We start from the raw sequence: 21,958 nt of genomic DNA, 5'->3' as shown, positions 1-21,958 counted from the left end.
AGCGTCAAACCAGGATATTTATACTGGTTTGTATATGACAGCACTATTGGACCAACATTAAAAATGACTGAACTTCTCTCCAATGATTTTCTCCTGAAATGTACTATTTGTGTTTTGTCTTGATTTATCACTCGTCTTCATTTCCTAGTAGGGAATGGACTACTTACAAAAAGAAAAAAGCTACGGCCCTGTAGCAATCCAGATAGGAGCATTTTAATCTACTATGGGTATTTGAACCACTAGTGAGGTAAGGCTGGGGGGAAAAGTAGCAGCACGGGTTAGGGATAGGGTAGCACGCAAACTGAACCGCTGGCATCACTCTGCACTGCAACTTTAATGACTGCTCTCTTCATGACAGTGTTACATTGGAACTGCACTACAGCTCACAGGTAAAAGTCAAACATACACTACTGTCCAAAAGTTTGGGGTCACTTAGAAATGTCCTTATTTTTCAAAGAATTTTTTTTTTTTTCAATGAAGATGACATTAAATGAATCAGAGATACAGTCTAGACATTGTTAATGTGGTAAATGACTATTCTAGCTGTAAATGGATAATATTTAATGGAATATCTACATAGGGGTAGAGAGGCCCATTTCCAGCAACCATCACTCCTGTGTTCTAATGGTACATGGTACATTAGCTAATCATGTTGAAAGGCTAATTGATGATTAGAAAACCCTTGTGCAATTATGTTAGCGTATGAATAAAAGTGTGAGTTTTCATGGAAAACATGAAATTCTCTGGGTAACCCCCAAACTTTTGAACAGTAGTGTATAATTAGACTAAATTGATTTATTGAAACACCAACAAGATACATTTGGATATTGTTTTTTATTTTTATTTTCTGCAAAGTAAAAATATCTGTTCAAAGTGCATTAGTACAATATTCATTTGGCACATGGCAGGTGTCATCTCCTGCACATCAGTCATTGAAAACACAAATCCATCCTTAACACAGTTCACCAGTGTTGTTTCCAGGATTCTGAAAACTAGCATTATTGACATCCAAAACCCAACATCATTAGAAAATGCCTCATTGACTTACTGGACACAGTGACATGACATCATCCAAGACATTTTAATACGGCATACACTACATTTTACCTGCCACAAGAGCAATTTGTGTCATCCCTGAAGACATTACCTCAATAACAGAACGCTCAAGAAAGTTTTGTTTCTAATGGCCAATGAATAGTTGTTGTAACCTTAATATAACCCTTCTAGTGATCATTAGTGAAAAGACATCATATGCTTACCCAATATCCCAGTGTTGAATGGTAACATCCATCAATTTGGAGACAGTTTGTGATGGCGAGAAAACAAGTAAACATAGAAATATTCCACTTCTGTCAGGAAGCTGACAGTGGCCATGGTTACATTTAATGAGTTATTTTGTTATTTAATTATTAACAACCAAGCAGATTAACATTTTGTTGAGAATAATGGGACCAATACCTTATTTTCCCTGTATATAAAAGACACAAAGGACAACTAAATCAAATGCTATTTGTTCAAGATAAATGGAAAGAGATACTTTTTTTAAATTCACAGAAATCAGGCCTTATTTTAGTCTTGTTTTCCAATCATTGGTGATCTAGTTTTCTAACCTCAACAAGACAAGGATCTCATTTTCTCACGGTGATGGGATAAAGGCCTGCTGTTCATTGAAGAGGTTGTTTTCTTGAGTAAACAATTTTTTTTTAAAAAAGTATAAAATATTAAGTCACCATTCCAATCTCCTGTGTTCTTTGTAAACAATCTGAACATTTAGCACATTTGTAAAACCAGATATTTTTCAAGTACTCTTTTAGAGGATTTTCTCCTTCAAAAATACTGAATGACAAATCAGTTAGGCATGACATCAACCTTTAACACATGAACATTTTACAGACAACTGGCAAGTTCAAATGTATTTTACATCCTGCAGGAATACACAATAGGTTAGAAACATTTCATCTCAATTTGAAAATATCTTCTTTTTGCCTTTTCAGATTCAACGATAAATGCTCTTTTCCTGCTGTGGAATACAGTCCTGTTGACCTTTCCCTAGGCCCCAAATGATAATGGCTTGATGTTTTCCTTGTCATACAATAACATGCTACAGTGACCATTTAGCAAACTTCCATGAAACACAAAAACCCTCAGAAGAAAAAAAAAAAAAGTACAATCTGCCCAAAAGTCTATCTCATGGATACTGACTTCAAGGATTTGTCTCGTGTTCTCGTTCCTTATGGGATAAACACAGAACAATTTGGCACTGGAACTAGGGTAAGATTTTTCTTTGCTGAATGCAAAGTGTATGTTTCCAGGAATGAGAAGGTATCTCAAAAATGTACTGCAAGTAAGTTAATGAATGGCTTAAAATTCACAATCATCTTAACATGGTAACTTATACAGTGATGTACACATGAAGGTAAATGAAGAATCTGTGTGAAATGTATATAACATAGATGTGAGAGTGGATCATTACAGAAGGAAATACCACTTAATATATTCAAAGTAGCTAAGTGTTGAAAAACATACATTCACCATAAGCAAAAATATAAAATGTAATGAAATAAACAATCTAGCATGGCCTTGTTCCCATAACTCACTGGAAGACAATGAAAAGTGTAAATAAACACAAAAAAATCACCAGCATTAAAGAAAGCTAATGGAATGTCATTTAAGTATTAAAGTGAAATGGTAAGATTAAGAAAAATGCATCCATCTTTTTCTAAATCTTATTTGCTTTTAAACCACAGTGAAATGCAAAGATGTGCTTATTTTTTTTCATTTGAAATTATAAAGAGATTTCTGGTAAGAGCCTAGCATGTGTTTAGACTAGCTTAGTGCAAAGACTGGGAGCAGGGGAAAGTGGTAGCCGAGCTACGGTAAATGTGAAAAAATACTCCAGCAGGCATTGTGTTGACTGAAATGATTCAAACCCCTAAACCACTAGGAGATCCCAATTTGAGACATTTCTTCACTTTTTTAGTAGCCAAAGCTAGTTTCTGTGACCTGTGGAGACCACGTAAAAGCCACAAGTCATCACTGTATCCAAGGTTTACCTTAAATCTGCAAACCAGGTTTAGCCCAGCTCATTCTAAACCACAGCTAAGTTGGTCTGATATTTGCTAAACCAAAAACATCCTGAATCATGAACTTGATGAACTAGTATTTTCTAGCGCAGTCTAACTATGGGTTTTACAACAAATCTATTTCCCAAAATTTCAGAATTTGCCTTGTACAGCACTGAAAAACAAAATTTGGTAAACAAAAGCATCAAAAGAAATGTTGACACTATGCCATTTGTAGTCAGTTCATGTGGGTATGAACTTGCACAACATGGACATGAAATGGACATGGCACTGAAAGAACTTTGGCCCTGATGCTTCAACACACAAGGCCACTGGGGAAACTTCTCACTGTACCTAGCTGGCAGAAGTACCTGTGTTAAACATTCAAATGTCTTTCTGAGAAAGATCCAACACATTGATGGGTGATTGAAGTTTCAGTTTGAATAAAGTACAGAACGGGCTGGTTCCGTTTTAGCTGTCCACTCTGGTCAGATATTTAACATAACGCCCTACCGCTACTGACTAGACTGGCATTTCATAGGACAGTTGCATTTAAATGATTGTTTAGCTCTCACAACGTAATCCAACTTGCATCATATTTTTGTAGTTTTAGCCATCTTTTCTATGAGTTATAATTTGCTTTATCCACCAAAGTACATCCTCAGACTGTAAGCAAACCAGCATCTGAGGTCAAACTAGAAGTGAGCAGACTTCTCAGGTTTCTCATTTGACCACAATGAATGCACCAAGCCAAAATCAGCTGGTTTCACAACAAAACTTCACAGAATTCGCCCAAGCTTAGTGTCAACCTTGCTAAACTTCAGAGGAACTGACCGAGCTATGATCACTTTCACAAACAACAGTGAGTCTGGGTTTGTGGTTGGACATTAAGACAAAATGACAAATTTCGCATCATCAGAACGACTGACAATGCAGGAACAGTGAAATATCTGACAGAGGAGGAAATGGAAACACATGCTGGGCAATGCTTACACAATTATATATAGAATGGGTAAACTGATCAAATTGATGTTCACTGCAATTAACGATGTTCTGTTTTTCACTACATTTAACACAATTATTAAAATGTGCAAAACTAAATTTCAAGTAACTTATCAAGATTTCATTTCCCATGTAGAAATGGTCACAAGTGTAAAGCTACAAGTGTAGGCCATTAGGGTTTATGTTAAATGTCTTTTTATGGGGGAAAAAAAAAAAAAGTAACGAGGTAATCACCACAAAATCTGAATCTTGTACATAACACTCACAAATATACTTTGGTCCGCAGGTGGGCTGTCACTAATTCAAAATTCCAACACGTTTGAATGTGAGGAAAAATTGCATTACGTTGTATGGGATGGCATTCAAATGAACTGAAATGAATTACGTGTTAGTTTCTTCAAATTCAACTTTTTTGAAAAAGTGACAGCCGTGACATTCATCTTTAAGAGGGAAAAAAATGACTGTTTAATAATGTTTTGAGCATGACAACAAACTAAGAAAGGTTTGCTGAATAGAACACCTGCTGAGTTGTGGAAGCATCCTGATTGGTCCTGCTACGCTGGAACCAACCAACAATGTGAAGAAAAATTACATCATGGGTGAATAGCGAAAACCAGACTCCGCATGTGCTCACTTACTTATCATGTTGCGTAATGTTTGGCAAAAATGGGAGAGACTGACCCCTTTACATTCAAATCTTCAAAGAAGGAAGCAGGAAAGAACAGCATCAAGTGGAACTGTTACAACAGAAACAAATCAGCGTGTTTTGGGGTCAGTTTGGTGGGCCATTGGTCAGTCTTACCGTTCGATTTATCTTCCATTCTAGAGTCTCTGATTCCAAGTGCAAAAGCAAGCTCCGTGAGTTGTGCTTAGCCACTTCCTCTCACACCCCTGAGTCTGTGTACATGCCATTGATCAGATAGTCGACCTGTGTGTAGTCCTTCCTCCTGTAGCTCTCATAGGCCTGTGTGGCAAACACTGCTACCGAGACCAAGAAGAAGAGCATGCCAAAAAGCAGGACAGCCAATAAAGATGCGGTATCCACCAACTGCCTGGTCAGAGGAGCCCCTGCAACCTCTACCACAGCAACCTTCGTTGAGGAGGCAAAAGGCTTGTTGTGACTGGCAGAAGTAATGGCCCTGGCAGCAGTTACGCTAGCCGTCCCAGTGGTTAAAGAAGTCTTTTGAATTGATGGCATTGCAGTACTTAGCTTTGGCGTGTGAGCTAATGATGATGGCGACACTTTTGTAGATGTGGTTGTGATAATAATTGTGTTAACCGTTGTTGGAGGGTGTGAGGCTTCTGTTGTTGGTAGATCTGTTGCTGTAGTTTCGATTGTTGTTGTTGTAGACTGTGTTGTTGTTGTAGACTTTGTTGTTGTGGTTGTAGAAGTACCTGCTACAGTGTTTGTTTTCCCAACAGTCTCTGCAGTAGTAGCTGTAGCTCTACCAGTGCTGGTAATGGAGCCAGAATTTGTAGACTGAGTGGGTGAGCCTATGGTGGTAAAAAGCAGAGCAGATTCAGGTGAAGTGGTCGTCTCTGGTGATAGAGGCTGATGGCTGGATGGTGAGGTAGTGGATGAATGGAGTTCTCCTGCTGTTTGTTTAGGCGGGACAACAGACGTAACAGGGTGAATGGATTTGTAGCTCACAGTGGTGGCGTTGATGGGTAAAGATGAGCTGGTGGAGGGCTGAATCAGCTGGGTGCTCTCTGTGTTCCCTTTCAAAACAGAACTTTTATTATCCTTGTCCACAACAGTGGAGTTGGTCATTATGACAGGAACTGAAGACTGGTTGAGTATTGGACTAATGTTACTAAGGTCTGAGATAGAGGACAAATTCTTCTGTGGTGAGTTTGTTGCCATAACTCTTGTACTGGTCTTGGAGAAATCCTCAGCTGTTGCATTTTTACTGACAGAATCATTAGCACCTGTGGGGAAAAATATCCATGAACGACACAAGTTCAAAAAGACGGAGGAAAAACACCAATTATAAAATATCTCAACCTAACCACATCAAATAACGACAAAAAATCTTAACTCTCTATTGGTGTCATTGACAAGACAAATACTTATATTTTGATTTTATTCCCAATAATTGCACACCATCAGTTTATCCACTTCAAATGAATGTAACACAGTAAAAAAATTGGGCAGCATCCACTTCAAGATCAAGATAGACTTCATCTGTCCCCATGCAAGAATTTGTGGACAGACAAATTTGATTTCCATTGTGGAAAGAATGGCACGAGTGTGTTCAGCTATTTTGATGAGTCAAAAGTTTAAATACATTTTGGTTTCTAAATAGATTTTTTTTTTTTACTTAATTTGTTTATTTGTTCTATCCTTTAATTTCAGAACGCAATGAGACATTAACATGCATAATTTGCAATTAAAAAAAAAAAAAAAAAAAAAAACGGGAAAATCGGGGTGTTCTCAAACTTTTGACCAGTAGTGTATTTGTAAAGGATCTGATGACATTTTTCTGCTGTGATAATATACCATAGTCATTGCTACTTTAAATTGAATTCTGTTACATACTCACATCCAGTGAAGCAGTCAGCTTGTGTTGTGTTAAGTTGGTTTAGGGGACTGTCCAGAAGAGTTCTTTCCTTTTTAGATGCCGTGGAGCAGGAATCAGTGAGGAGCATCAGCAGGTAGAGAAGGTGAAGACACACTGATGGACTCAGCTGGAGCACAGAGGTATACAGGGACATGATGGGCTGGGAGGGAATGAGACAGACATACACACTGACATACACTACCTTACAGACTCACATAGGACCAGAATGAAATTACACGCACACACACGCGCACACACACGCACGCACGCACGCACACAATCAACAGGTACAGTCAGGTTCACACACTATCAGCTTGCACACACAAGCAGTTGATGCTCAGCTGAACTGGAAGATGGAACCAAGGAGGACGTAAGTCAGCATCCGCTTCCTGGACCTACCCAAGATATCAACACAAGCAGGTATGAACAGCAGCCATGAAAGATAGAGAAGAAATACTACTTTGTCATAGTTATACTGGATATATGATTGATGGGCTAATATTTGCACAAACACAATAACAGTACTTTATGTACAGGCTGACAGTATTTGCTGAAATAATTTGCTTGATAATGTAATCTTGGACCTCGTAAAGAGGTGATTATCTTATCTTTTTAAGTGTCATTAAAAAGTAACTTCCGGATCATTTGCAGAAATTTCTTTTTATTTTGATCCTAAACAAGCAATTTCCATCCATCAGTCAAAGACGAGCGATTACATTCACTGCAATTCAAAAGGCTAAAAAATGCATAAATTAAATAAAAATGTACAAGTAGATGACCACCTTTTATAAGCAAAGCAATAAAAAAAAATAAGTAAAACAATAGCTGTCTTTAAATTATTTATGGTTTCTATACATTGAATAGGAAATACAATGGCTTTAATCAAAGCCAATAATATACAACATATGTTTTACTTTGCCAAAGAATGCAACAGAATTATGTGACGATTGCCGTACGCTTGTCTGCTCATCTGTCTTTCCATCTGTGCGCAACATTACTCAAGAACGGACTAACGGATTTGGATGAAACTTTTAGGGAAGGTCAGAAATGACACAAGGACCACCTCATTAGATTTTGACAGTGACACGGTTTATAGTCTGGATCCACAGATTTGTTAAAGATTTCTGTATCATTGCGAGATAGCGGCATGGTGTCACTGTAACTATGACAACAAGTGAACGCTTCAGCAGCTGCCTGCTGATGATCACATGATTGCGATCCTACCAAAAATCCACTGCTGCATGAGGATTTATCCGTCAGAAATGATTCAATGACTGAGCATCCTTGGTGGAGTACTGCGCTCTCTGAGTGCTTTTCTTGTTTTAAGTATTTTTCAATCAGGAACAATATCACTGTTCACTGGGTAAAATCAAACTCTAATGGAAGCTTCAAGGCTTTTGCCAAAATATTGGTATTTATAATTTTTATCTGTCCAGGCCAAAGTTGGATATTTGCAGGCTTGAAAGATAGCTTGCAAACTTTTAAACTCATCTCAAGGTTTGCTGCACCAACATAACACCAACTGCATTCAGTTTCTCACTACAAGTTTAACATTTAAAAACATGGTTCAAGGCTTTTTACAGGTGACAGGGAGGAGCAAGTCCACCACAGACCAAATGTAGGGACTGACCACCAACTAGTGTCAAAATAATACAGATTTCAGCTGGTACTCTCGAGGCAGCAGTATCATCATTTAATGATTATGGGAAGACCCTACAGGGCAGTATTCCCCTCATCAAAATCATCAAGTCATGACACATTCCTCAAGGCATTTAGTCTTACACTGAACCTATGCTCACAATGTTTAATTATGTTACAGAAACAGGCAGTATACCAGAGTTATTGGAGCAGACCCTGACTATTGTCTTACTCAAACCAGGCAAGAATCCCCAATTCTGTTGCTTGTACAGGCAATCTTCCATTATATTCAAGAGATTGTCAAATGACAACATAAGGAGTTTCTTTAATATATTCAGTAATTATAAATTCCAAACACCTCCGTGTGAGTGGCAATACTTGTTTGAGGTAATGTAAAGAATGACCATATGTCCTACATTCAGCCAACAGCACAAATACAAATTAAGTGGAACATCACGTCTACAGAATAGATGTGTGCCTGCAGCCCAAAATTTGTTTCTGCACCAACACAAATTCTGGACAACTATGCTACAGGAGTAGTAGTATGGTTGCATGAAATACATACATCCCAATCTACTATTTTTGAAAGTACAATATTTAGGGTCATCAACAGAGCATGTGAGAAAATCTGTGGCAGTGTTCCAATAGCTATACTCCCATACTATGTAGTATGGAAGAAAAAGATTTAGTATGTCCCAGTACATAGAATGCCAAATGCGGTATGCCAAAAAGTACTCAGATGTCCTGTTACATCTAGGACTGGACCTGAATATCAGAATATTCTGTCATTGTGGTGGTGGTGTCCGAACAGAAATTTTGAGATCTGAATACTCGGATCTCTCAATCCCTCTTTTTCCACATTTCAACATCAATATTCATCTGAAAACAGGACAGAGATGCTTGATACACCGTTTGCCTGCCAAAATCTCAGCGCACCTTTTTCATGCACTTTGACTGCAATTTCAAATCTATTAGGCAACAAAATTATATGTCTACAGTAGTAAAACTTTAATGTAATGAGAACAGACACAAATAGTTTCAAGATTAAAGACACTCACCAATAATGAATGCAATTCGAGTGTTTTTCCCCACAAGATGTTATGAGGAGCTGAAGATTGTTTCGTCCAGCTGTCTGGAACCATTACCTCTACATTTGATAAATACCCACAGCATTAGACAGCAGCAGGATCCATTTGTGTGTCTCCAAAGAGATAGAGTTGCTCACATTTGCACATAGAGTAACAGTGCCGGTGACTAATTACATTTCTATAATTACAGACTGTAGCCAAGAGAGCATGGACAGCAGATCAGTGCAGACCAGGATCTGACAGCAAATTACACTATGTAGGTATACTTGTCACTACATCAGACAGGTGAAGTATCACACACAGAATGACAGTTCAGTTTTTGGCTGTTTAAGACTATTTCAGACAGCAGTAGGATCCATGAGTGTCTCCAAAGAGATAGTAACTGCATTAATTAGGTTTAACAACAAATTATCTGACATGGATAAAGGGCCGATCAGGATCTAACAGCATGTCATACTCTGTATTTTAGAGGTGGACAGATCGATCCAAATATCAATCATATCGAGACCAGGGTTGATATTGGTATTGAACGATATCAGTGTAATGAGAACGATACTTTAGATTCAGTTTAACTCCTGTATGCCTGAACTGAAGTGGCTTCATCAAACAGGTGACCTGGCTGTCTGTCAGAGCTCCTGCTGTCACAGAGCAGCAGCACTTTTCTCCTCTTGTGTTTGGATGTTGTACTGTCACGTGACTCAGCAGCGCCAGACAAACAAGCAAGTAGACTTAGCAGCTACATCATACATCATAGTGGTGGAAAGTATAACTTCAATTTCTTCTTTGCTCTGTCAATCTGTTCCTGTCTGATGCGTAAAATGAGCCATTTAGCTGTTGTGCGTTCCTCAATCAAAACTGAAGAAAGAGGAGGCAGAGGAGAAGTCCGAGTCAGACAGACCTGATGGTCAGACTGCAGGCAGGAAGATACTGAATCAATGAGTCAAGCACAAGGACTACTGCTGTAGCATGGCTACAAATTAAATAATTATTAATCCCAATCATGATGATGTTTAGCTTCTAACTATTACACAAAAACAATTGACTGCGGTCTTTAAAATTAAAAAATGGGCTCCGCTCTTAAAAGACGTTGCACACCTATGTGTGCTATTTTCTCCATTCACAGAAAACAACACGTGGATAAAAGCAGTCGCTTTCATCTTGGACAAATCTGAAATGAGAACATTTTATCTCACTGTTTTCAAAGTAATTTTTGCTCTCACACACCTGTCTGAACACCGTAGACACTGAGCAGCATGTACCGCAGTCTGCGCTGTGAGGCGTTTAGGGAACACCAGTCAATATAGAGTTTGTCAATAAGCAAATGTTCAGCTAGTGAGGTGTTTCGCCTGTAACCAGATGGGACCGACCACCTGACAATGTCTGTCACACTTAATTATCAAAGACGATAACCATGGGGGATTTGCTTTTTTAAAGATCATATTTGACATTACAAAAGTTACTCTGCAAAAAATTCACAGTGCAAAAATGCATCTTAAAACAGCATTTCCTATTTCAGCGACACAAGTATTGCACAAATATTGACCAAACTGTCAAAAATGAACACAGTTTAAGGAGGGCATCCCTCACATTGTGATTTCATCGGCAACCCAGATTCTTCCTCGTCTGATCCACAGAAAACCTACCCAGGAATTAGTCTGAGTCTTAGATCCTGTGAGCATTTACAGCTCCATCTTCATTCCAGATCTGGACCGTACACAGCATCTAACCTTTGTTCTAAACTTACCGACTATTGAAAAAGTTAGTCTGAAGTATCGGTATTGACGATACTGGCCGTGTATTTACTTGGTATCAGATCGATACCAAATCTTGCAGTATCGAACACCACTATTGTATTTGTGTTCACCTCAGACAGGTGAGCTGTCACACAGAAGCACAGTTTATCTGCTGCAGTTTAATATTTTGTCACATCGTGGACAACCTCAGAATGAGCCCTGAGCTTTCAGGTTCATTTTCTAAAAATCCAGAAGTAAACTGGGCTGTTAGTAGAGTGGATACTTCGATCAGCTGCTATCAGTTTAGTTTAAGTCTGATATTGAAATATTTCGCATTTCACGTCACTTGGTGTCTAGTGTCGCGTGAGTAGCAAATATCGCCACAGCGATCTCTGGCGGGTTTATCTGAATGCAGGAGTGAGACACATTATCGGAAATGTGACCTTAGTGTAACTGACTACAGTGCCGTCACTATAACGGATTGATGAAGAGAGAAATGTTGCGTGCCTGAAAGGGGCTTAATAGGAGTTGTCTGTTTAAAAGCGAGTCCCTGTACATGGCAGCTTCGCCACAATGCTTTACACAACGACAAGCCCCAAATGTAAACAGCATACACTGTCAAAGGTTCAAAGGTCATTTACAGACGCTGACGTGGAGACGGCGTGAGACGTGCTGTCGGTGGGGTCAACATCACTGAAGTTACGACTCCAATAAGAGCCGACGTGCAGTCAGAATTTCTTCCCATGCACCAACACCGCTGCATGGGGCATGTACATAGGCTGCAAGTGTATCTAAAAAAAAAACGTGGCTGGGTCTGACTAGTGCCCAGCTCTCGGTAACGGCGCAGCGAATGATCAAAACCGGAACTGTAGCTCCACAGCTAGCACTGGGCCGAGCGGCAATAATACCAGTCCACAACGTTAACGTCAGCTCGGATCTCAAAGTTTAGCCCATATTGTACTACTGCTAGCACAGTGACAGAAAACATCTCGTAAATAGTTTAAACCTCAGATTTCAGTTAACCGTGATTTAATAATGTAACAGATACACGATTTGCCAATAAAGAGGACAATAAATTACTTTACGGCAGCATTAAATGACGACAAAACATCTCCCATCAGCAGCGAGGACGGTTAACTGCCACACCATCGTCCGGCTAATGCTAACAAGCCGTTTTCTTTAGCACCGCTAATCTGCATCATACAACAATATAACGCTAATGTTCACTATAACGAATGTGATTTCGGAGACTTACCAGCGGTATCTTGTGACTGTTTATTGAAGAACGGTAGTGACAGGTACACGACACCTCCTATAGGCTGGAGGTAGCCTGGCTGCTTCCTCACTTCTTTTCCGGTAGTGTCCACTCAGCTTCTGCGTATTTCTGCCCCCGACTGGTCACAACAAGCTACCACAAGACAAGCAGCTACTTAAGGGTCATCCCAGAATTGGATGACATTTAACGTCCCACCTATCAAATTTAAAATAATCCATGTTTTTTAAAAAAAGAAGATAAAAACATGCAGTTGTTGTGTAAATCTACATGTCCAGAGACCATATCTAAAAAAAAAAAAAAAAACTAGGAGAAAAGAATGTTTTAAAATGTTTTTAAAAATGCCCAAAAAGTCTGGAGTTCCCCCTAAAATACAGTTTTTCTCTTGTCCCACCCCCCTGATGACAACATTGAATCTCAAATAAAACAGTTATAATTAAATTTAAACCTCCGTTTTTGATGTTATTTATGTCATTGATGTCTCTTGTAATTTTGAAAGAAAATTGTAATCAACATAATATTTTAAGTAATTATTATGCGTGGAACGTGTGTCCCACAACATGCATGAAACCCTGTTAGCATAACCTTTTTATGACTGAAAAGTAAGGGAGTGTGAGGAACATTGATTAGCAATAAAACAAGGGTCCAAGGTGTATCTTCTAGAATACTAGTAAGCGTGCTGGTCAGTTACGATATATAAAATGTGGTAATAATAATAATAATAATAATAATAATAATAATAATAATAATAATAATAATAATAATAATAATAATAATAATAATAATAATAATAATAATATATTTTATTTGTATAGTGCTTTTTAGAACACTCAAAGACACTTCACATGTTAAATCAGCAAACATTAAAAATAAAGGAACATCATAAAACAAGTCAGAAAATATATCATGAAAATAAGTTTGTGTTATGTATTAAAAGCAGTTCTGAACAGGTGGGTCTTGAGGAGTGATTTTAAAGTGGTCAGGTCTGTGCAGTCGTGGATGTGTTGTGGCAGGGAGTTCCAGAGCGTGGGGGCAGATATGGAGAAGGCTCTGTCCCCCCAGGTTTGGTGCTTGGTTCTGAGCAGGAGGGAGAGAAGGTAGGTGCAAAGGTGGTAGAAGATAAACGCCTGAGAACTTGTAATGCCAAGAAATGTGACAGCCTGATAGTAATGTTGGAATCTGATTAAAAAAAAAAAAAAAAAAAAAAAAAAGATTAATATCCAAAATATATATTGGGTATATAAGTTACAAGGTCACTGAAGTACTTGTGAGTATGTGCACATAACAGCAATGTGCAAAGAAAAGCAGAGATATGAAAGATGTGCTGATAATTATAAATACAGAAAGTGTTAAAGAGCAGCTAGGCTCTGCTCATTTGGTGCAAGGCCAATAAGACAGCAGAAAAAATACAGCAACCGAAAAATTTTCTAAGGAATGGCATATGTTGAAGCAGCTATAAAAGTTTTGTGCAGCTAAGCAAATCCACTACTAAGGCAATGAGCACTCAGAGTAACACAGTGAGACGGTATGAGGAATGTAGCAAGATGAAGGACGCATTGATTTTGGGGAGAAACAAGTTTGTACTGTCCATGGTTAATGTCTGATAATGTTATGCAGAAGCAGACAGCAAGACCAAATAAATAAATAAAAAACTAAATAAAAATAATAGATCATACGGTGGTGGTTCATCATGGGATTAATTGTAACGTAATTCAAGAAGCCTTAAATACAGTTTTGTCTTCTGTGCAGAACTCAGTGTGGAGTACATGAAGTGTACATTTAATTAATGAAAATGATCAAATCTGTTATAAATATCCTGCTGCTCCCGTGAAGTGTAGAAAACATGCTGACTGCTGACACAAAATATTTAAAGTCCACCATCTGGTGCAAAAATTAAACAAGATTAGAACTGCACTTGTTGTGGGAATATGCAATGTGGCATCAAGGTGAGATATTCTTATCAATCACCAATTTCTGTTTTCACTCCCTCTGTCACTGTCGTAAATATCCTTAAAAGGATAGTTTTCCGGTGCAGATTATGTTTATAACATGAGGTTGTGCCACTCACATTCTGCTTCTCTCTATTCAGGGATACAGTGAGTACCATTCATAATTCCCCTTTTCGTTGTTTAAAATGCTGATTTTGACTTATAAATGTGACAAATAATATCTTGCTGCAGGTTATTGTCGACATGGTTGTGCTGAAGTGCATTGTGGGCCTTGTGGCCCTGTTGGCCATCTCAGCTTGGGCTGAGGAGGAGGTAAGATATGCTCCTGTTTTATCACATCTTGACTATTTTGTGGAAAATTCACTCTAAATTTTCTTTTTCTATCTCCACTTAATCTTCAAACATACTTTCTGGAAAACTCTGGATTCTGTAAGTTGATTTTTGTTTTGATCTCAATACAATACCCTGAGTGTTAAAATATGAACTATTAACATTAGAAACACAATTTTTCCAGCCTGTCTTAAAATAAGGGTCAGCTGCTAGAATGAACAATAAAACAGATTTAAGAATCAGTAAATATTCCTCCTGTTTATATGAGCTTTAGAGATCCCTCAGTGTACTTCTGTCCATCTAATACATTGCTGTGGCCCAAAAAGACTTTGCACTATCGTTCAAAAGTTTGGGGTCACCCAGACAATTTCATGTTTTCCATGAAAACTCTCACTTTCATTCATGTCCTAACATAATTGCACAAGGGTTTTCTAATCATCAATTAGCCTTTCAACACCATTAGCTAACACAATGTAGCATTAGAACATAGAGTGATGGTTGCTGGAAATGTTCCTCTGTACCTCTATGTAGATATTCTATTAAAAATCAGCCATTTCCCATTAACAATGTCTAGACTGTATTTCTGATTCATTTAATGTTATCTTCATTGAAAAAAATGCATTTCTTTCAAAAATAAGGACATTTCTAAATGACCCCAAACTTTTGAATGGTTGTGTATATTGGGAGACACTTGATTTGAGTGTGGTTTAGGCTGATGATATTGATCAAGTATATTTTATATTTAATTTCATTCTCTAATTTGTTTCCATAATTGTCTCCCCTCTGTCTTGTGTAAACACAACCTGAAGTTCACTTGAAAACTCTCTGATTTTTTTCCACATGACTGACACATCACAGCTCAATCAGTCATGTTTTTTCAGTTGTGCTGAGGAGTGCAGAAGGTTTTTAGTTTTTTTTTCTGTTTTTTTTACAGAATCTGGTGCAAATGGTTTACTTCTGACAAATTTTTAAATACTCAATGTAAAATATAGTATACTTGTTGAAACACGACAATGTTAAGCTTAGATTTGGTTAATTTGAGAACTGTTGGAAAGTTGAAAATCCAATGTTTTTTTTAACTGATAAATGGTGCAATTATATTATTTTTATAAGATAATATGCCCTCCAAACCCACCTGCAGGTTATAGGCTTTAGAGATCTCTTAGTGTCCAGAATGAACAGGAGTAATGATTACTGTTTCAGTCTTCACACAGGCACCTATATAATAACACAAACCGGAATAGTTGTGCACCATTATTACAAACATATAATTTTTTTTAAAAAGTTTAAAAGCTTTTGTTGCAGTGACATATGTTTGTGTTTCTCATTAAACCTTCATAATCTCTCTGGTATAGGCTACGAAGGCTTTGACAACTTCAGAGCGCATTGAGAGAGCAAATCGGGATGTTGGTAAGAGTGTTTAGAGCCACCATAAAATGTAGTTTTGGTTTACGTTACCTGTCCTTTCCCAGAAAAAAAACTAAATTATATATGTATGTATGTATGTATATATATATATATATATATATATATATATATATATATGTATGTATGTATATATATATATATATATATATATATATATATATATATATATATATATATATATATATATATATATATATATATGTATACATACATACATACATATATATATATATATATATATATATATATATATATATATATATATATGTATATATGTATATATATATGTATATATGTATATATGAGAAAACTGTATTTATTCTGATCGCACTGTTTGCTGTAGTCCGTTCTCCTGGTGAGCCCTACGTGGAAGATGACATTGCCTATCAGTCTCGGGCCGGGAGAAATGCTGATCCCTGCACGTCTCGTGGCTGCATGTGGCCTAAATCCTCTGATGGAAAAGTCTATGTACCCTACACCCTTTCCAGCGCTTTCTGTGAGTAGTAAATTTGACTTTTAAAAGTCCTATCTCTAAATACAGCCTTCTCCACTTAACATGTTCTCTAAGAATTGTCAACATGATATGACAGGATCTTATAGGGTGGATATTCTTGCGTTATTACCACAGTATCGTGTTGGTGCTGTGACAGTATACAGTTATTGATATTTCCTGTTTTTCCAGCCTCTCGTGAGGTGTCAGTCATTGAGCGTGGTCTGCAGTCCTTCCATGATTTCTCTTGCATCCGTTTTGTCAGACGCACCAGCCAGAGAGACTACCTGAATATCCAGTCCCTGAATGGGTAAACACTTTGTGTATTTTCCTGATTTTTTGTTGTTTGGATATTTTCTTTAAAAATTTAGCCTCCTAGAAGTACTATAATATAATTTGTTGGCAGACAAGATTATTTTTTGATTTGAGGTAATACAGCTTGACCACTGACTAGCAAGGTGGTCGGAGTAAAAAGTGCAGGAACTAAAAACTGGAGCTTGGGGGTTTGCATCCTGAGCCCTGTTTGTTGTTGGCATGTGGTTAAAGTTATCAGTAATGGTTTGTGCCTTGCAGCTTTCCCATGATGTCATTTTGGCCCAGTGTTTTCCTTATTGTGGAACCATGTAGACGGACCTCAATTGAGGTCATTCAGGTCTGCAGTTGTTAGATGTTTTTCTGGGTTCTTTTGTGACCTCCTGGATTAGATATCAATGTCCCTTCAAGAAATGTAGGTAGGCCAGCCACCCTTGGGCAGGTTCACCACTGTTCCATGTTTCTCCATTTGTGGATAATGTCTCTCATTGTGGTTCTCTGGAGTCCCAGAACCTCAGCAATGACTTTGTAATCATCCAGACTGATGAAATCAATGACTTTGTTTCACTTCTGTTCGTGAATCTCTTTAGAACGTGGCATCCTGCTGCTTTTTGAGACCCTTTGGCTACTTCACAAGGCCAGATAGGTTCTATTTAGTGATGTTTAGTTTCAACAAGTCTGGCAGTAGTCATATGTGGGTGTGGCTGGTGAGCGTGAAATTAATTCCCAAATGAATTTGGTCATGTGATATACTGGTAGATAAGCAGGCAATTCCTTTTTCACATAGGGCAATGTGGACTGGACAGCATTTTCCTTCAATAAATGAAACTATCATCTAAAAACTACATTTTATGTTTTTATGGGTTATCTTTATCTTAAATTAAAATTAGTTTAATGATCTGAAACATTTAAGTGTGACAAATATGCAAAAATAGAAGATTTCTGTATTCTGCAAGTACTTTTGCACAACACTGTACATGCATTAAGGTATTTCCATTTTGGCAGCAAATAAACTAAAGGTTTTACTCTGAATTGTCACAGGTGCTACTCCTATATTGGCCGTACTGGTTATGGGCAGGACCTGTCTCTGCAGCGTTCAGGCTGTGTTTACCACGATACTGTCCAGCATGAGGTGCTCCACGCTTTGGGCTTCCATCATGAGCAGAAACGTTCCGACCGTGACCAGTACATTCGCGTTGTGTTGGAGAATGTCATTTCTGGTTCGTCTCTTTATCACTGTCATCATCTATAACACTAATAAGATGACTGAACAGACACAAAATTTGAACTTGCATCTTATTTATTTTATGTTGTTGGATGAAGGAATTTAGGGATACAACTGTGCAACACAAAGGAGTAGTTCAACATTTTGAGTGAGAGTGAGATGAGAAAATACAGCAGATACCACTTTCCTATTTGTATTTCAGCGGGTTACCTTAGCTTAGACTGAAAACACAGGGACATTATTTTACCAACATCCCTACAGTTCACAATGAACATATTATATCTCATTTATTTAATTTGTGCAAAAAACAGTGTAAAAATGACAGTACTCCTGGCCATGAAATAGCCCAGCACTCAACCCCCTGTAAATCTCTCTGTAAGAAGGCAAATTAGAATATTTACCACGATGTCAAACTGTTTATCAAGCAGTGCATGCAGAGTGGCAGGATTTGGGCCTCGGCAACCACACAATACATGAACAATGAATATGGTAACAGATAGAGCTCATGAGATTTCTGTTTTCTTTTCAAATCTTCAGGAAAGGAGCACAACTTTGACAAAGTTGCCACTCTGAACCAGGACACCACCTATGACTATGGCTCTGTTATGCATTACAGCAAGTAGGTAAAATGGCAGCAGTTCCATGGCTGCTATCATCATGGTGGGGAACATGTCACAAGTGCAAACTAAGAAAATGAAACCATTGGAGCTACAAGACAAACATAGCCATTCTCTTCCAACTACTGGGCTGATTTGTGATTGTTTTACTTGACTGTTCTTGACATCAAACCAATATAATTAGATTGTATTCACACATTTTAAACTAACAGAGGACTGCCTTTGTTATGTTTTTGTTTTGTCACACCTTTAGTTTGCCAATTATTTCTATCCTTCTTAATCCTTCACAGACTCTCTAACAATCATGTGGGGTAAAAGGAACAGTTTGAAGACATCTACAATACACAGCTGTGCAAAACCACATGTCAGATGATTCAAAGTTGGATCACCTCGCAATAATTGCATTATTTCTAAGATGGGGGTTTTGCTCTTCTGTAAAATTAGTAGCTAAAAGTTTAGATTTATTACAGTGGTGGGACACAATTTTAAAAAATAATCTAATTAATTAGAGGCATTGTAATTAATCATGATTAATAGCTTTTTTTTATCAAATAGCAATATTTGACAATAAGCAAAGTTTTTCAATTCAAATAAATTTTGGTTGACGACTGAATCGATGAATAGACATATATTGGAACTTAAACAACAAAAAAATTTATGTTTCATTCATATTTATCTGTGCATTTTTCATCTGTCTAGTACATTCACAGATTACTGCAAACTCAAAGTACAATTGTAGCGATTATGTTCAACATTTTAAGACTTTTTGTAAAATCAAGCACTTTCAGTGTCTTGAAAAGTGGTCTATTATGGGATGGCTACACTGTTTGCTGGTACTTGGACGCTTGTGGCCAGCGTTAGCTCCAGTGTCGCAGCAACATGTTTTGCACACACATTACACAATGGTAAGCTTCAGAAGTCTTAGTGTGGGTTTTGCTACCTTTTGGCAGAGCCAGGCCAGATGTTTCCCCTTCTTTCAAGCGCTGTGCTAAGCTAAGCTAACATACTTCTTGATTTGTACGTACACACTGTAAACATAAGATCGACATCAATCTTCTTATTTAACCCTGTGTCAACCTGCTCCATCTCTGAGCACTTTGTTTGTGGTTTCAGGTACGCCTTCTCCAAGAACAATGAGCCCACCATGGTAGCTATCCCTAACGCTAACGTTCAGTTTGGCACGGCCACTGAGATGAGCCAGAAAGACATCACCAGGCTCAACAGGCTGTACAAATGCTAACAGGTTAGTGTCCGAAATTTCCTTTTTGAACCGCAAGAAGCATTTTAAAAAATACTTTATTATCTTGATTTGTATGGCAGTTTTTGTTAAAGAATTTTTTTGAGCAGCCATTTAAAATATAAACCTTCCCCACCACCATATATATACTGTATTTCTGTCTCTGCATTGTTAAAAATGACATGCAATTAGCCTTAAAAATTCCCTTATTTAAATTCCCTTATTTAACAGGTGACCAGGATGGTATGTGGAATACAGCTCATGAAGAGAATCATCATCATCATTCGGTCAACAGTAAATGTAAAATGCTGTGATTTCCTTCAATAAAATTCAGTTTAAGCATACACTTAATCTGAGTTTGTTTATCTGTTTAGGGGTGAGTGTTTAAACATGTACCGTTCTCTGTACGGTTAGTATGTCATGGAGCAGGACCAGTTTCCAGGTGGCCAACAGAGATTTCAATAAGTTACTGCCGACAGAATTCTGCACTTATTCCCTCATCATATCCCCTTTTGTTTGGTGCAAAAGTACTATTGTTAAATAACAGAACTAACTAGAAGGGCACATGGACAGTGCAGAATCACCAAAGCCCTATCTGCCATTTTTGATGAAGGTGATCCAGATCAGATCGTCCAGATTTGACGGTCTCCTCCTCTTCCCATGTTCCACATGCCAACCAAGTTCTGTGACATTCAGCTGACTAGTTGTGAAAACATTACCTCCCTGGTGGATGTGACAGTATCACAAAGCAGCTGTGGTTAGCCAGACAGACTGCAGCTAAAAAACTGAAAATCACTGCATACAACAGGAAGATACATGGGTCAGGGTTTGTTATTTGCTTTGCAGAGTAACTGTTGTCCATATTTAATATAATTTTCCCTGTTTATCTTATTTTTCATTGTGTATTGAGTGGTATGTTCATGTTTGAACTTATCATGCATTGTACTGTCTGCCTACTAAGTCTTTGCAAGTATACATGTGTGCTCTTGGTCCATTTCTATGTATGTTATGAATCACTTTAGAGGTAAACATTATGTGATTTTATAGAAACAGAGTGGAGCAACCCACAAAAAATTCAAACTGAGCTGTACACAAATTCTGTAATATTTTATGGTCTGGATTGTAGTGGCAAAGTGGTCTAACCCACAACCCAAATATAGTGTGGTGCTTCGAATGTTAGACCATTCTTGAAAACACAAAACTTTTAATCCATTTTTCTCCAAAACTACAGAAAGTGGGTTAGACCACTCTGCTTCCAAAGCCTTCATGTGATCTGGAATTTGGATAAGTAGTCAAAGACTCGGTATCTATTGTAAAGAATATATCCCATCGACACCCGCTGCCTTTCACTGTTGAGATACTAAACTGATCACAAGAGATAAAACCAAAGTATGCTCTAATTTTTTTAAAATTATGAAACAGGGTATAATTAATGAATTTTAGAGGTGCCAATGTGCAGATTCTGTTCTGTTTGGACAGGGCCAGACATGTTTCCAGCCTTTGTGCCAATCAAATGACCAGTTCTCCACCCTGAATGATCACACAATGTCCCTTCCTTCTGAATTTAACTCAGAGACATGCCTCCCGAATTAGCATCAGCAGCACCAATGGCAGGTGCCATGGGAAATTAAAATAAAAGTGTTTTTTAAATTTATATCTGCTTAGGTCTGGGTGCACAAACAACTTGGGTAACAAGAAAAGCACTCAAAGAGAGCAGTACTCCACCAAGGCTGCTCAGTCGTATCATTTCCGATGATAAGTCTCGATAAGTCCGCAGTGGTGGATTTGTAGTAGGATCGAAATCATGTGACCGACAGCAGGCAGCTGACGTAGTGTTTACTTGTAGTCATAGTTAGTGACGTTATGCTGCTATCTCGCAACGATACAGAAATCTTTAACAAATTCATGGATCCAGACTATAAGCTGCATCACTGCCAAAATCTAATCAAGTGGTCGTTGTGTTATTTCTGACATCCAAATCCAATATTCCGTTTTGAGTAATGTTGCGCATAG

At 37.8% G+C, this 21,958-nt stretch overlaps 2 protein-coding genes across 5 annotated transcripts; one reads left to right on the top strand and one right to left on the bottom strand.

The window, feature by feature from the left end:
• Positions 1-815: 815 nt before the first annotated feature.
• Positions 816-12,471, bottom strand: wu:fa25f02 (uncharacterized). 3 transcript variants are annotated; one of them, XM_023272797.3, is made up of 4 exons: positions 12,340-12,449; positions 6,950-7,020; positions 6,608-6,785; positions 816-5,993 (listed from the first exon to the last, which is right to left on the bottom strand). In XM_023272797.3, the coding sequence occupies exons 3-4, from the start codon at positions 6,777-6,779 to the stop codon at positions 4,948-4,950; spliced, it is 1,218 nt and encodes a 405-aa protein (XP_023128565.2). In that variant the 5' UTR covers positions 6,780-6,785; positions 6,950-7,020; positions 12,340-12,449; the 3' UTR covers positions 816-4,947. The 3 variants fall into 3 exon arrangements, with proteins under 3 accessions (XP_023128565.2, XP_023128566.2, XP_035805227.2); XM_023272798.3 differs by lacking the exon at positions 6,950-7,020 and having other exon boundaries at positions 12,340-12,471; XM_035949334.2 differs by having other exon boundaries at positions 6,608-7,020.
• Positions 12,472-14,434: 1,963 nt separating this feature from the next.
• LOC111570184 (high choriolytic enzyme 1-like) lies at positions 14,435-20,289 on the top strand. Of its 2 annotated transcripts, XM_055009167.1 has the most exons (9): positions 14,435-14,453; positions 14,538-14,618; positions 16,001-16,046; positions 16,408-16,560; positions 16,747-16,864; positions 17,908-18,086; positions 18,629-18,710; positions 19,822-19,951; positions 20,177-20,289. In XM_055009167.1, the coding sequence occupies exons 2-8, from the start codon at positions 14,550-14,552 to the stop codon at positions 19,946-19,948; spliced, it is 774 nt and encodes a 257-aa protein (XP_054865142.1). In that variant the 5' UTR covers positions 14,435-14,453; positions 14,538-14,549; the 3' UTR covers positions 19,949-19,951; positions 20,177-20,289. The 2 variants fall into 2 exon arrangements, with proteins under 2 accessions (XP_054865142.1, XP_054865141.1); XM_055009166.1 differs by lacking the exon at positions 14,435-14,453 and having other exon boundaries at positions 15,992-16,046.
• Positions 20,290-21,958: the final 1,669 nt, after the last annotated feature.

The sequence above is a fragment of the Amphiprion ocellaris genome, chromosome 3 (assembly GCF_022539595.1).
Source record: "Amphiprion ocellaris isolate individual 3 ecotype Okinawa chromosome 3, ASM2253959v1, whole genome shotgun sequence".
Lineage (NCBI taxonomy): Eukaryota > Metazoa > Chordata > Actinopteri > Pomacentridae > Amphiprion > Amphiprion ocellaris.
This window is presented reverse-complemented; position numbering and strand designations above follow the sequence as displayed.